Source organism: Myxocyprinus asiaticus, chromosome 46 (assembly GCF_019703515.2).
Source record: "Myxocyprinus asiaticus isolate MX2 ecotype Aquarium Trade chromosome 46, UBuf_Myxa_2, whole genome shotgun sequence".
NCBI lineage: Eukaryota > Metazoa > Chordata > Actinopteri > Cypriniformes > Catostomidae > Myxocyprinus > Myxocyprinus asiaticus.
This window is the reverse complement of record NC_059389.1, coordinates 14,735,220-14,749,020: the sequence shown is the minus strand read 5'-3', so window position 1 is coordinate 14,749,020 and position 13,801 is coordinate 14,735,220. Positions and strand designations below refer to the sequence as shown.

At 36.9% G+C, this 13,801-nt stretch overlaps 1 protein-coding gene across 1 annotated transcript in view; it reads right to left on the bottom strand.

The window, feature by feature from the left end:
- Positions 1-826: 826 nt before the first annotated feature.
- LOC127436260 (hepatocyte growth factor receptor-like) overlaps positions 827-13,801 on the bottom strand; it is a 78,389-nt gene continuing 65,414 nt past the window's right edge. Inside the window, exons 17-21 of the mRNA XM_051690306.1 lie at positions 11,667-11,848; positions 11,374-11,483; positions 11,058-11,223; positions 9,640-9,776; positions 827-4,667 (exon numbers count right to left, since the gene is read on the bottom strand). Coding sequence (XP_051546266.1) covers positions 4,457-4,667; positions 9,640-9,776; positions 11,058-11,223; positions 11,374-11,483; positions 11,667-11,848 — 806 coding nt within the window. The 3' untranslated portion in view covers positions 827-4,456. The remainder of the gene's footprint in view (positions 4,668-9,639; positions 9,777-11,057; positions 11,224-11,373; positions 11,484-11,666; positions 11,849-13,801) is intronic.

Here is a 13,801-nt window from a genome sequence, read left to right as displayed (position 1 = left end):
ACCAATCCATATTTACTCCCTTGGCCAGCTATTATTACTGTTATACAAGTATAAATCGTCCAGTGGGTGGCAGTGTAGCCATTTTGAATGAAGGGAAGTCACAAGTGTACAATAGGGCTCTTTTTGACGACAGAAAACAGTGCATAGTGTCTCATGTCCTCCTCCAAGTTAGTTTATAAATTAGTGTTGAGTTATGTGAAGGGATATGGATTTGTCCTCTAAGTTAGGACATTCAAATACAGTGGAGTGTTTAAAGTTGGTTAAAGCTTCAATATACAAATACAGTGTGTGGGTAATTTTCATTGATTCAAGATATTCAAGTTAGGCATGACATTTTCAATTCACCAAATGCATTATGCATTTTCAGGCCTGTATTTTAAATACATTTAATGCATATTACCTGAATTGTTCTTCCTTAAGGGAGAAATCATACTGCAGTACTCTTCAATAGTCTTTAAATACTGGAAAGTATGGTTAACTATCTTACAGGATGTATGCATTGCATGTGATACCAGCAAATCATAATATTTCATTCATTTAGCCAGAGTACTCCTTTCAGACAGGTAGTATTACCATTTTTTTTTTTTTTTCCAAGAACAGACCATAAAGGAGGAGATTAAAAAGCCTGTCTAGACGACAATGGCTGAGGGTCGAGCACTGAGGGTAATCAGAAGGTCATGGTTAAAGTTCACACTAAGAATCAGTGGGATGTAGTGAGACTCAAAGGACTCATATATAGGGAATTTTCTGAAAATAACAGATAGCATAAATAAGTATTTACAGTTATATTTATGCAGTACACACAAACACGTGTACACATAATTTGTGAAAACTTTATTACTGTCACTGAAACAACAGAAATATTGAAATACAGTATGTACCATCTCTGAGTCATTTCTCTCTCCATATAGGGACATCACAAGGAGACAAAAACAGACAGATACTGTAAAGGGTCAAACATAAAGTGTTTTACTAAATTATTTAAGATTTAACCTGTTATTGTTCAGTTGTAACAAGTACACAAGTATTTTAGCTCGCATAGAGATAAAATTGAAATGTTGATTGACCTAATGAATTATTTGATTGGTACCAAACTGTCTAAATTGTATACTGTGTTCATAGGCTATATATACATGTAACACACAGTGAGTCAGACAAGAAGGGTAGTGAGAAAAATTATTTACATCAACCAGTAGTCCAATATGGCAACACACATTCATTGTCATCTTCCCTACAAAGCAATTTCCAGGCCTGCATGTAATCTGTTACTGTCATTCACATAGTTCTACAGACACCTCTTGTTTATTAATGTTTTGGCAAATCTGATACTAATAATTAAGTCCTCTGTGCTCCATTTAACCATATTAAAGTCAACATGAATACAGTACTTTCTTAAAGACGCACTCAGCAGTTTTTTAAATATGTCATCTTGGTCTTACACTGACACTTTGTGGCTTGGATGCAGCATTATTCAAACGCAATAGTTTTCAGTTGTCGATGCCATTGCAGAAGTTCACAATTCACAGTCAGCCAGGATTAATTTAATCCCTGAGTGAACATGTCTAATAACGTAATTATATGGTAGTAGTAATCATATGGTCAAGTGCTTCTAACATGGCAGCCCCCATAAGGAGACCCTCTCCATGTAGAATAAAACAGCTTTTACTTATATGACTGGAGCCTCAATCTCATGTGTGTTCTCATGATTTTATACATACGTTTCAAAATTACAATTAATTTCTTTAAAGTAAAACTTTTTACATGAGGAAAAAATTACTGAGTGCACCTTTAATGCACATTCCTGGTCTTTTTGAGAACAATTAATCCATCCACATTATTCCAAAGGAAATATTCGTCTGCGATCTTTCATCAAAATGTAATTCTCTCTCCGCCTCTGAGTCTGACACTAATTTACCTTTCGGCTGATGTCACTAAGCCCCCTTATTTTTCAACCTCTCTTCAATTACTTGGCTCCATTCTGGTATGCAAAGGGGAACACCCCCTTTTCATGACCCAATCAATTCCTAATGGATAAAATAAAGTACTGCCCCACTTTTTTCTCTTTGAATATCCTTGTTCACTCAAAATCATGTCACATAAAGTGAGTAAAATTCATTGTAAATGCTGTTTCATGTTGACTTTAAATTTATTCAGCACTTTCCTGCACAATCAGTGCAGGAAAGGTGAGTAGGTTACATGTAGGCCTAGTAGTATGCTAGCTTTGACACTAAGGTTAAACAGATTCTATAAAAATATAGAAGTCTTCTTGCAAAGATTAAAATGGCAAGGTTGTAAAAAACAAACAAAAAAACAAAAAACAAAAGAAAGAAAGCAAGAAAACAGCAACAGATTATTCATAAAGAGGCATTTGTCTAACTGACCATTCGGTAAGACCCGCCCTTAAAGTGTTTCTGACCAATTCTATTTTAACAACTATTGCAGTTCGACATTTCTCTGACAAGCGCTTGCTTTTCCCAACGAGAGTCTACGGGAGTAATACGTGTTTGACCAGTATTAAGCAGAGTTTTATAGAAATTATGTACAAAATGTAAAAAACTTTGTTGCTGGGTCACTTGTAATAGCCTCACCTGGAACAGATAGAGGAAACACAATTTTTTTCTTTCTTTTTCATTTTATTTGTAATAAATCTTGAGAAGAGCATGCTATGGATTAAACTGTATAATTCCTCATCCTCAAATGAACATGTATAATATCAAGAAGGACACCTATACATTTACTCCAAGGTAAATTAAATTAAACTTAACGTTAATTAATTTAGGTCTTAATAAAGGCGATAGTAAATAAAGAGTTTACAGCATCATAGTGAGTGTGTTATGAGATGTTATTAGCAGTTGTGTCCAATTACACTAATGTTTTCAGGTGTATAATCGCCATCAAATGACACTTTTTGTTGACGATAATGACGATAATTGTTTGCCTCGATTCTGATTCACAGTCTCCACAGTTTTCAATCAAATTACTATGTAATTTAACAATTTATTTTAAAATAAACATCTGGTAAACAAATTTATTCAGCACTTTCCTGCACAATCAGTGCAGAAAAGGTGAGTAGGTTACATGTAGGCCTAGTAGTAATGTCACTCTTCGTTCCAGCCCACGTAAGAATATTATCAATGTTGTTTATGAGAATATTTAGCCAAAAACGACAATCTCCCATTCATTCCTATGGGAAGTTCTGCAAAGCTTGTCAGAGCAAGTATAACGGGAGCCAGCTGCTTGGTAGCTGTGCAGTATTTAAACCTCACTCCCCTGGCCTTAAGAGGCACACTAGCGACTGACGCTAGAGGCTGTATCTTTTAGCCTCCACGTTAGCACACCCGCCTTCCATGCAAGAGACGCCAGTTCGAATGCTGTGCGGAGCGGGTCGAGCAGGACCGGTTTAAATGGTGCCGTGACCTGGATGGGAGTGAGGTTTAGGGGGGCGAGTGTAACGGGAGCCAGCTGCTAGGTAGCTGTGCAATATGTAAACCTCACTCCCCTGGCCTCAAGAGGCACACTAGTGACTGACGCTAGAGGCTGTAGCCTTTAGCCTCTTCGTTAGCATGCCCGCCTCCCATGCCGGAGACGCCGGTTAAAATACCGCGTGGAGCAGGTCGAACAGGACCAGTTACATGAGCAGCGGTAATCAAGGGGGGCGGAACTTAGCAAAGGGTCAATGAATGCCCTTTTCCTGAAGTACACAGCCACAAAAGAACATTGACAGGTTTAAGGGCAAATTTCACATGTAACCTGTCCAGTGTTCCAATGATAACTTCATCATTATGCTGCGTTCAGTTCATAGTACGAATGCATGCACAACGTTATATTACATTTTTCACAGAAAATAAAATGAACAACATACACTAAGTTACCCCAGAGAGCACAATGCAACTGAAGCTTTTCTTGATTGAGCAATCAGAAATGGTCTTGTAGTCGTTTGGTAGGACAGCGTCTTCTAAAAGTATTAATGAATCAGATGGGCACAGACTTCAAGAAGCATCTGAATACAACTGTACAATGAACAGATGAAACCAAAATGGGGTGACAATTGATCAATGAGCAAATGCTCACTGAAGTCTTTCAAAAAAAAAAAACCCTTACATAGACACTCCACCATTGAAACAATGGTTTTTACTACAGCAACCGCTCTAGGCTGTCAATCTAAGCCTGGACTTGCTACAGGTGCAGTTCAGTCTCTGTCCCAGGGGAGCACTACCATCTCATGCTTGAGTGGAGAACCTCAACTCCACAGGTCACTGTTCGTCATAATCTATTTACAGTGATTAAGGGAGTGTTTGTGCCTTTTAAGTCTTTCACAGTGTCCTTGGGCAGCTATCCTCCTCTATTAATGATGAAAGCTATCCCTGGCAGTGAGTCCAGTGTCTTTCAGAAACAGCAAATAAGTCCTTTTCCTCTCCCTCTCTCTCTGTCCCTCCCTCTGTCTGGTCCTTTTCTTTCAGGTGCAGCAGTCGCGGTCCAGGTTACTCTGAGAGGAGATGAGAGAGGGGTAGGGTGTCATCTTATCGATGTTGACATAGGTTGTGTTGAGGAGGATGTAGTGCTCGCCGCTGAAGCTGGAGAAGATAGCAGCAATGCGGGACACTAGCTCTGAGAAAGTGGGGCGGCGCTCTGGTTTAGGGTGCCAGCACTCGATCATTACGTTGTATCTGCAATGAAAAGAAAACAAACTACAAATTAGTAGAGCTGTTAGAATTAACGTGTTAACGTATTAAATTAAAAAAGTTTAACGAGTTAATTTGTCTTAATTGCGATTAACGCATTTACTGTTACTACAGCATAAACACTGGTGTGAAGGGTGAAACCTTTGTAATGTGTCCGCCTGGAGTCATTACACTGATGCACATGCCACAAACAGACACACAGCAATGCTAGAGCCCTTCTATAAAGGGAGCTTACAAGCTTAGCATAAAATAGAATAACGCGGCAGTCCCATAGACATTTTTGGGCAGTATTATCATAACATGCTAGTTGACCGTTACACGCTCTCCTATGATAGAGTCGTGGAGGTTGTTATCTCAGTAAATAAAAGAAGAAAATAAATTATTTGATGTACAAATCAAGCCCAGATGGGACTTATGATTTTTTTTCAGCCTATGTAAGATGCATTGTAATTACCACAGAAGCACACCAAATCTTAACTATCACTAAAACGCAGAATAAGACGTGTTTGTTTGCAAGCGCTTTTCATGGTGAGTTCAAAGCAGCGCTCGGCGCTGGTGTCGACGCTCTGCTGCGAATCGTGAACGCAGCTTCATGACTGCTGTAACAAAGCAGATAGCCACAGTCTACCTACATGTGAGCGAGCTGCTTGGCTAACAGATAGCAAGTTCCAAGAACCTGTAAGCTTGTGCCATTCAGAGTTTCATGCCTGAACTAAGTAATTTCAGTCATGACAACTCTCTGAAAGGTTTAGCATGTTAATGTGGGTATGAGATTGAAAGGATATTATCAAATGTTGGTAGCATAAAATGCTTCATCTGTGCATGTTATTCCAAATAAAATAAAATATTTGTCTTTATAATCTTTTATCAAAACATAATAACTTGCTCCATTTATGAAACAACTTTGCTTTTTGGCATAAAGACAACTTTGCGTGATCCAGTCAATTCCTGATAAATACATTATTTCCAGCATAATTTCAGTCAAAAATGTCTTCTTCAGTATACCAGTGTTGTTCAGTGTTGTGAATGCTGTTGCTTTTAAGGTGATGAATGACTAAATATGAATGGTGCCTTATAATAAATATTATACTATGGTACATATCATATACCTATTTGAATCTGACAGGCTGATGGTGCATAATCCTATTTCAAGGGCAAAGAGGAACTTTCTATTACAGACAGGGCTCAGGAGTTGGAGGACCACTGTTGGACACCACTGTGCCACAGAGACTTCAAGATTTAAACCTCAAATACATTGATGGTGTTGATGGAAACTAATGTGTGTTTACTATGAGCAAAGAGTCATGTGGAGTGTAAGTTCTATAATTTTTCCATTCTCATCGGCTGTTTGCTTTGGCAGTGCGAGACACCGGTGCCTTGAAATTTATTACCTATTGTGAAAACCTTCATCGCATTTCAGAACAACTTTCCATTGTTTTTCCTGCAATAGTCTAGTGAGCAGAGCAGAGCCATGAAGACCTGAGAGAAATGAAAGCCTGACAGCTTATTGTGCGGCCCATAAGGGCAGGGAGTGATGACCCACATATCTCTATTCAGAGTGCCACTGCTGGTTATTAGAATGCAGTGTGTGAAGAATGTTTTGTGGTTGACTCATATCATAGAGACAGAGCAGGGAGTCAGTGTGTGCCTAGCTCAGGTAGTCATGCATAGCTGAGTTGGCCAAGAGTTCTGATGAACTACTACTGCTTGACTGAATCTGAGGGTGGTTAACAATGGCTCTCTGTTTTATGCTCTTGTGTTGGTGCGCCATGGCTGACCCCAAGAGAGACACAATGAAGTGTGTGTCATGTGAGTATGTGTATTTTGACAGAAAGTGGTGCTGTGTTCCAAAACCTAGTGAACTGTCTACGAAGGCAGCATTTTAAGGCATCATTTAAAAGCTAAATCGATAAAAATAGTTTTTTAATTGCAATGAAATTCAAATTAATTATTTGACCCAGTACTTGTGAGTGCTATTTATTTTTATGCTTATTACAGGGTTCGTACAGATGCTTCAAAGTTAAATTCAAGGACTTTCAAGGACTTTTCAAGCACAATTTTATTTGTTTTCAAGGACAATGCTTGAGATGTCTTTAAAATGTATTCTTTGTTGATTTTAAATAAAAATATTTTATTCATTCAGTTAATTTATTTTTATAAAACACCACTTATTACAAGTACAACATATCTCAATGAGCATCTTTAACTACATATTCTCAGTAACAATTCTTTGTTCATTTATGACGAAATTGATGTGCAATTGTAGTGTGCTCCCTTAAAACGCACTTTGCTTTCCAACATAAGTGAATAACTGGGTCCGTAAACAGTAGTCTATATGACTCATGTGCTATGTTCCATGTTTTCTAAAGTCACACCACAGATTTATGTGAGGAATTGACCAAAACTGCAAATGGGTCATTCTCAAAAAATTGTGACTTTCCAACTTAAAAAATATTGACATTTTCTGTTCAGTTCAGTTTTTGCCTATAAACGCTAAGGGTAAACATTTTGTAATATGATGACATTAATTTTTATTCATAAAGGACAACTTGGCTGTTGTTCTTTTATTATTTAATTGTGTTTCACAAATGAAGCAAATTAACACTAAGTTAACACTAATGAGGGTTAAATGGGTTACAACACCACATTTTGAGGCTTCAATGGGGTACAAAACCAAATATTTTTGTGTGAAAATATTAGTTAAAATGTGAATTAATAACTTTTTAACATGCTGGGAAAAATCACTATATGCATATTTATGCAGCCTCTGAACTTTGACCTTAATTATTTTCTACAACATTTTGTATTTAAAAAAAAAAAAAAAAAAAAGGTTTTAATATTGATAACACCAATGCCATAAAATAAAGGGACAAACATTCTTTTTAAATTATTTAAATGATTAATAATAATTTTGTTTTGCTTTTTTGCACACTTGTTTGGCCTTGAACTAATGCTTGTATTAAAAATAAGTACAAAATAAACACATAAATAACTTAACATGTCATAGAAGTGGTGTACCAGATGAAAGGGACAAGGATTTTTTTTAGGCAATAGACAATTTCAAATATATTAAAAAAAAAAAATTAGCAAAACAGAATCAAACTATTTCATATCATTAAAGGTTAGGTTATAGAATGATACCTTTCAATTTTTTTTCCTGCTTTTTGAAAGCTTTTTCATGACTGAAAATGTCAAGGGACATGTTTGTCAACATATTTTGATACTGACCCAAATGCTGTCAGAAATATCCTATTTTGTGAGACACAAAGCTTTCTTTACACAAGGGGGCGCTAGTCTGAATCCTCCATTGATCTGCATTCAAATCTCAGAACGTTTTACATCTCATCTAATTTTTTCACTCTGGAGAGTAATTTTTAATTAAAACAGATAATGATTCATACTTGTTAAATCCGCGACAGCAGTATCTATAAAAAGTTTTTTTTAAATCCTCCAGTAACAATTGATTGTGATTGACCCATTCTGAACAGCGCTGCCAAAAGTAACAGGTGCCACGTGATGGTGGCGTCTATGCGCTGCCTGCTTCAGCAGTGGTCTAGTGGTCTAGTAGTCTGTCGTCATGTTTTTCAGAAAATAAATAAATACATTTAATTTATTAAATGATTTAAGCGACGTATTTTAAGATTTTTTATAATTCAAGAACTTTTTAAGCACCTCTTGGTAAAAATGGCAATTTTTAAGGGTTTTCCAGGACTTAAATTTGAAAAAATTCAAATTCAAGTACTTCAAGCACCTTGTATGAACCCAGTTATTAGAGTATTGCGCCATTAGCTTAGCAACATGCTAATGTCAAACTGTTTTGAAATAAAATTTCGAGTCTTTCATGCGGAACACAAAGTGCTGCTGCCTTTGTAGAACATTCCAAATTGATAATTTTTGAAGTTCCATGACAGTTAAGATGTTACCTTAAAAGGTACAGTAGCTCCCTATGTAGTTGTTAGGCTAAATGTCCAGATATACTTCCAACGAAACTGAAGAACAAACAGGTGTGATGTTATTTAGAACTAAATCTAAAAAAAAACAAAAAAAAAACGTGTTTTTGAGTTTGTTACGGTGGTTCGTGACAGCTTGCCTGGGCGAACACTCAGGAAAATGTATTGCCGGCTGCTAAACACCTCGCTGCCATTGGTCCATATCATCGGTAGATTCTTGAGGCTGGCAGCTAATTCCCATTCACAGCGTTTAGTCAGTTAAGATCAGTCAACATGAACACACCGGTGTGCAGTTATTAGCGAGCTGGTGCAAACTGACCTACATCAGTGCGATTGTTCGCGTAGAAACATTTTCCAAGAACATGTCATGCATTGTTTTTGTTTAATTAGTCTACAAAAAGAATCAAATCTCTTAAGTGCCCATTTTTCTAATTTTTTTTATATGTTGCTTCACTCATGTGCCATCTGCAGCGAAAGTCATTCACACATCTGCCAAAAGTAAGATATGCCTATCATCAATCTTTTGTCATTATTCAGCCCATTAATACACTTTTATACACCAATTTTTGCAGTAGTATCAGTGTCATCATAAATGACAATAACAGAGTGTAATCGGGGCATATTATGGCCGCGTATAGCATGTTAGCACATTAGCGTCATGAATATAAACAAGACAAATTACGCATTTTCTATTGCATGTATATTACTTTAAATAATCGAGTGGTTGAAAAAAGCATCTTTTACTGATCTAATGTGAATTCTACTCATATAATGAGGCATAAAGTCATTGATAACACATTTTAATATCACATTAGTTAAGGTTTTACATGTAGTCTTGTTCGTCCTCATATTTAAACGCTCCTCTAAACGCCTCCCACAGCAGTGTGGCGGGTGTCCTAATGTTGTTGCTCAGCTGTTTTTGAACTTCTTTTAACCCCTGAACGAAGAAGAACTACTCCGGAAGTATATCAGGACTTTAAATGTCTCGTGTGTGTGTGTGTGCTTACAGTGCATCTGGGCAAAACTCTGGCTGTAGTAGTCTTCGACCTTGAAGGAGGAAGACTGTGATGTCAAAGGAGTTCACATCAGAGTAAGGTGGGGCACCCCGGGTCATGAGTTCCCATAGCAACACGCCAAACGACCACTGTGTGAAGATCAAACAAAAAACAATAATGTAATAGGAAAGCAAGTGAACACCTATCCAAACAGCTGTCATCTGCATGAACTTTGGGTGACTCTAGCATGTCATCAATTGTTGGAGGCCAACAAAAAGGCATACAATATGCCAAAGAGAAGTAATGCTGAACACATTGATCCATTTAAGCAAAGAGTTAAGTCAGTATTTACAGAAATGTCGGGAAATGATTTTCCCCAGAAATGGCCGAGTGTAGTCATCTATTTTATTTGAATGTAGGCAGGTTAGAAAACAGGACATGACTCACGACACACCTTGAACCTAGCATGTGCATACATGCATGAGTCAGTGTGATGGAGAAAGATACCGCTACTTAATGAACTCAAACATACAAATTCAGTCAGAATGACTCAGAGACAAACAGTGGTTTATAGGCTTGGATACTTATAGGCAAAAAAAAAAAAAAAAAGAGCATCTTTGTCCTTCCTGGTGAAAATATGTAAATATTCTTCAAGTATGATCATTTACTAAAGAAGCAAAATTACATAATATATTAAATATCCAGAGAATGTCTAGTTCCATTGGCAGATTTTTTGTCACTTTTTATCAACATACTGCTCAGCAAATTCAGGTGAAAAGGTCTGTCAGTAGAATAAGACCAAATAAAATATACCTTCATTTCGAATGCAACTTTACATATGCATATAAGAATAGTTTTTTTAAGAATTGTGTTGCCAGTGCCATCAGTAGAATTACAATTAGGACTGACTAAAATCTGAAAACTAGACAGTGTTTCAAAACCAAGTGAAGTGCCTACCTAGACAGCATTTTTGGGCACCATAGGCACACTGTAAACATTTGATTCGATGCCTATGAAAATGCGAAAATGCTTGATTCACACATGCCCAAAAATGCTTGATTCGAATGATTGATTGTACCTATGATGTATAGAAAATGCTGTCTAGATAGGCAGCTCACTTTTGAAACAAACAACCTATAAAAAACATGTGACGGGCAAGATTCTTTTCCAGTAGTTTAAAGCCCATAAGAATGGATCTTTTTTCAGATGCACTGCAGTACCAATAGAATATACCAAGAAGAAAAGCTTGATATTTGAACAGATGAAAAACAGGTCCCGTTTACAGTAATTCTGTTTCACGCATAAACAATTTAGCACAGAAACATCATCAATAAAACATCAATGTATTTTTAAAAGAAATGCTTATTACAATGTTCTGAAATATTATTTGTTAAAATTATGTGTCAGTTTAATGTGAGAAAGATACTCACCACATCTGATTTGGTGGTGAACTTGTGTGTTTGAAGACTTTCTAATGCCATCCATTTGACGGGCAGCTTCACCCCATGTTTGTTGTGCACACTGTAGTATTCTTTATCATACACATCTCTGGCCAGACCAAAATCAGCCACCTTTACTGTGTAGCTCTCATCCAGCCTGAGAAGGATATTACAAACATGTCACATGAGACAAAAAGAAAATCACACTCACTATACATACAATATATCAGGCACATACAGGGCTTCAAAAACAATTTTATGTAACTTGGCACAGAAAGAGATACACTAGATTTGTTGATAAACTCACATGCAGTTTCTGGCTGCAAGGTCTCTGTGTACAAACTTCTTGCTGGCAAGATATTCCATTCCTTTAGCCACCTGTAGCCCAAAACCCATCAGATCCTTCACTGTGGGGTTCTGTGTGGGAATTAAAATATTTTTTAAATAAATACATATAAAAACAATATAACAAGGCATTTTCCCATCTTTTCAAGTTTTGTCCACTGTAGTGTACATCATACATATGTAACAACAGTCTGACACTTAAGTTCCATTGAAAGACAGTATTTGATATAAATTTGAGATGTTGGCACCACATACGTGAGTCTCGTCTCTGATAAAGTTGCGCAGATCACCGTGTTTCATGTACGGCAACACAACAAGAGGTGAGCCCTCGCTGGGCAGGCATATTCCCAGCAGAGAGAGCACATTGGGATGGCTGAAATCTTTCATGATGATGCCCTCCTTCAGGAATTGAGATACTTCCTCAATATCAGTGATTCCTGCATGCAACATGATTTTCACAGGTTGAGTTTCACAGGTTTGAGTTTTAAAGACTTTATTTACTCACACCATCATGTTGTTCAAAAACTTCCTTGGAACACAAAATGTGATGTTTGGCAGACTGTTCACACTGCTCTTTTCCATATAATGAAAGTGAATGGGGATGGATGCCGTCAAGCTCCAAAGAGGACAAAAAAGCACTATTAGGGGCCGTTTACAGATGCTTTTTAATTGTTTTTCTATGTAAACATGCGCTAGACTGATGTTTATGACTGTTATGCCACATTTAATTTTTTCAGCATCTTGTGCATTGGTGCCACATTTGAAAGAAAATGTATTAAATTTAAAGAACAACTTTTAAAAATGCTTCTCAAGACACCTGCATTCTGTTCCATTCGTTGCACTGCATCTAGCTTTTTTACATTTTTTTTATTGAACATGTTTGGTCTGAACGGCCCCTAACCTTACCATAAAAGACTCAAATGCAAGTTTTCTTAAGCCATGTAATAGGTTTTTGTGAGGATATTGATGGTGCTTTTTTGTTGTTTTTGGAGCTTGACAGCCTGTGGGCATTTTATACTTTTATTGTTTGGAATATAGCAGTTTGGACATTCTGCTACACTTTTTCTTTAGTGTTCAACAAAAGAAAGAACATCATATGGGTTTGGAACAACATGAAGTTGAATAAATAATGAGATAATTGTTAGTTTATTTGTGTGTGTATGGGTTGGGGGGGGATTCTTTTAATGGCATAATATTGATATGGCAAAGCAGCTCATAAGTCTGGCTCAAACTTGCAACATTTTTGGTATCAGCCCACTTATTTCTCCGTTATGCTACCCCGCCTGTGTTTACAAGGCCGTCCCAAATGACTCTTGAACTTAAAATCTATCCTGCTATACGTTTCAATAAACCTGCCAAATTGTCAGTGAACCATTCACCATGACATATAAATTATCCCCAACACTATCAAGTGTTTTATCACACACGGCCTGATATTTCACCCGGGAGGACTGCTCAGTTTCAGAGCAGCGACTTAATCCACTGTGACATGACCGTGCCATTACTAGCTGAGTTCTCAGTCTCCACTGGTCCTGCCATTTTAGCTTTGTGCCTCCCTTTAATCTTGTTGGGGGCGCTTTCACATTTTGAGAAGATTAAACAGATGTTTAACCTTTCACTAAGAGGGAGAAAGCTTATCGGTAAAATAACACACCAAAAGAAAAGGCCTGTGTATACGTGTTTAGTCTACAGTAGACTGATCTTGAGCGATGAGGCATCCTATGCAACACAGATCACTGCTGGTATCCTCAAAAGACTAAAACTGATCTGGGAACAGCTCCAAAGCATTTATTTGATCAATTTCTTTCATTATTTATTCAATATGTATTTTCTAACCCTTTGACTTGATTACTAAACAAATACGAAAAACAAAGCTTGTTAAAATGCTGTTCAGTGCTAAAAAGTAAGAAGGACTACATTTATAGTTGGGCAACAGTTCCTGTTGAAACAAGCCTTAATTCTACAAGCAAACAGAGAAAAAAAAACAAAGCTCAGGTCATAAATCTAAGTGCTCAGAGTGACATGTTACACGATTAGAGGCATCTCTAATGTGATACGGCTCCTCTGCTGTGCATTCATCATCATCACGCAGTCATATTAAAACAGCCTCATGTCACACATCATATCTCAGTAAAGAGATAACTGGAAATAGAGCCATTATAAAACAAATGGGCAGCATAACTTTGTACATACAAAACTAAAATACAGATGAACACAGTTTTATAATTTTTTTTATTTTTGTTGGACATATGAGGTATATTTATTTCTATAAAATAATTTCAGGGATTTTTGGGTTGTTTTAGAGAGTTCATTGAAGTAATTAGCTACTTAAAGCCATGTGTTACAGTGATTTTACTATGGTAAATGCAAAATGGAATGCCTAAAACACT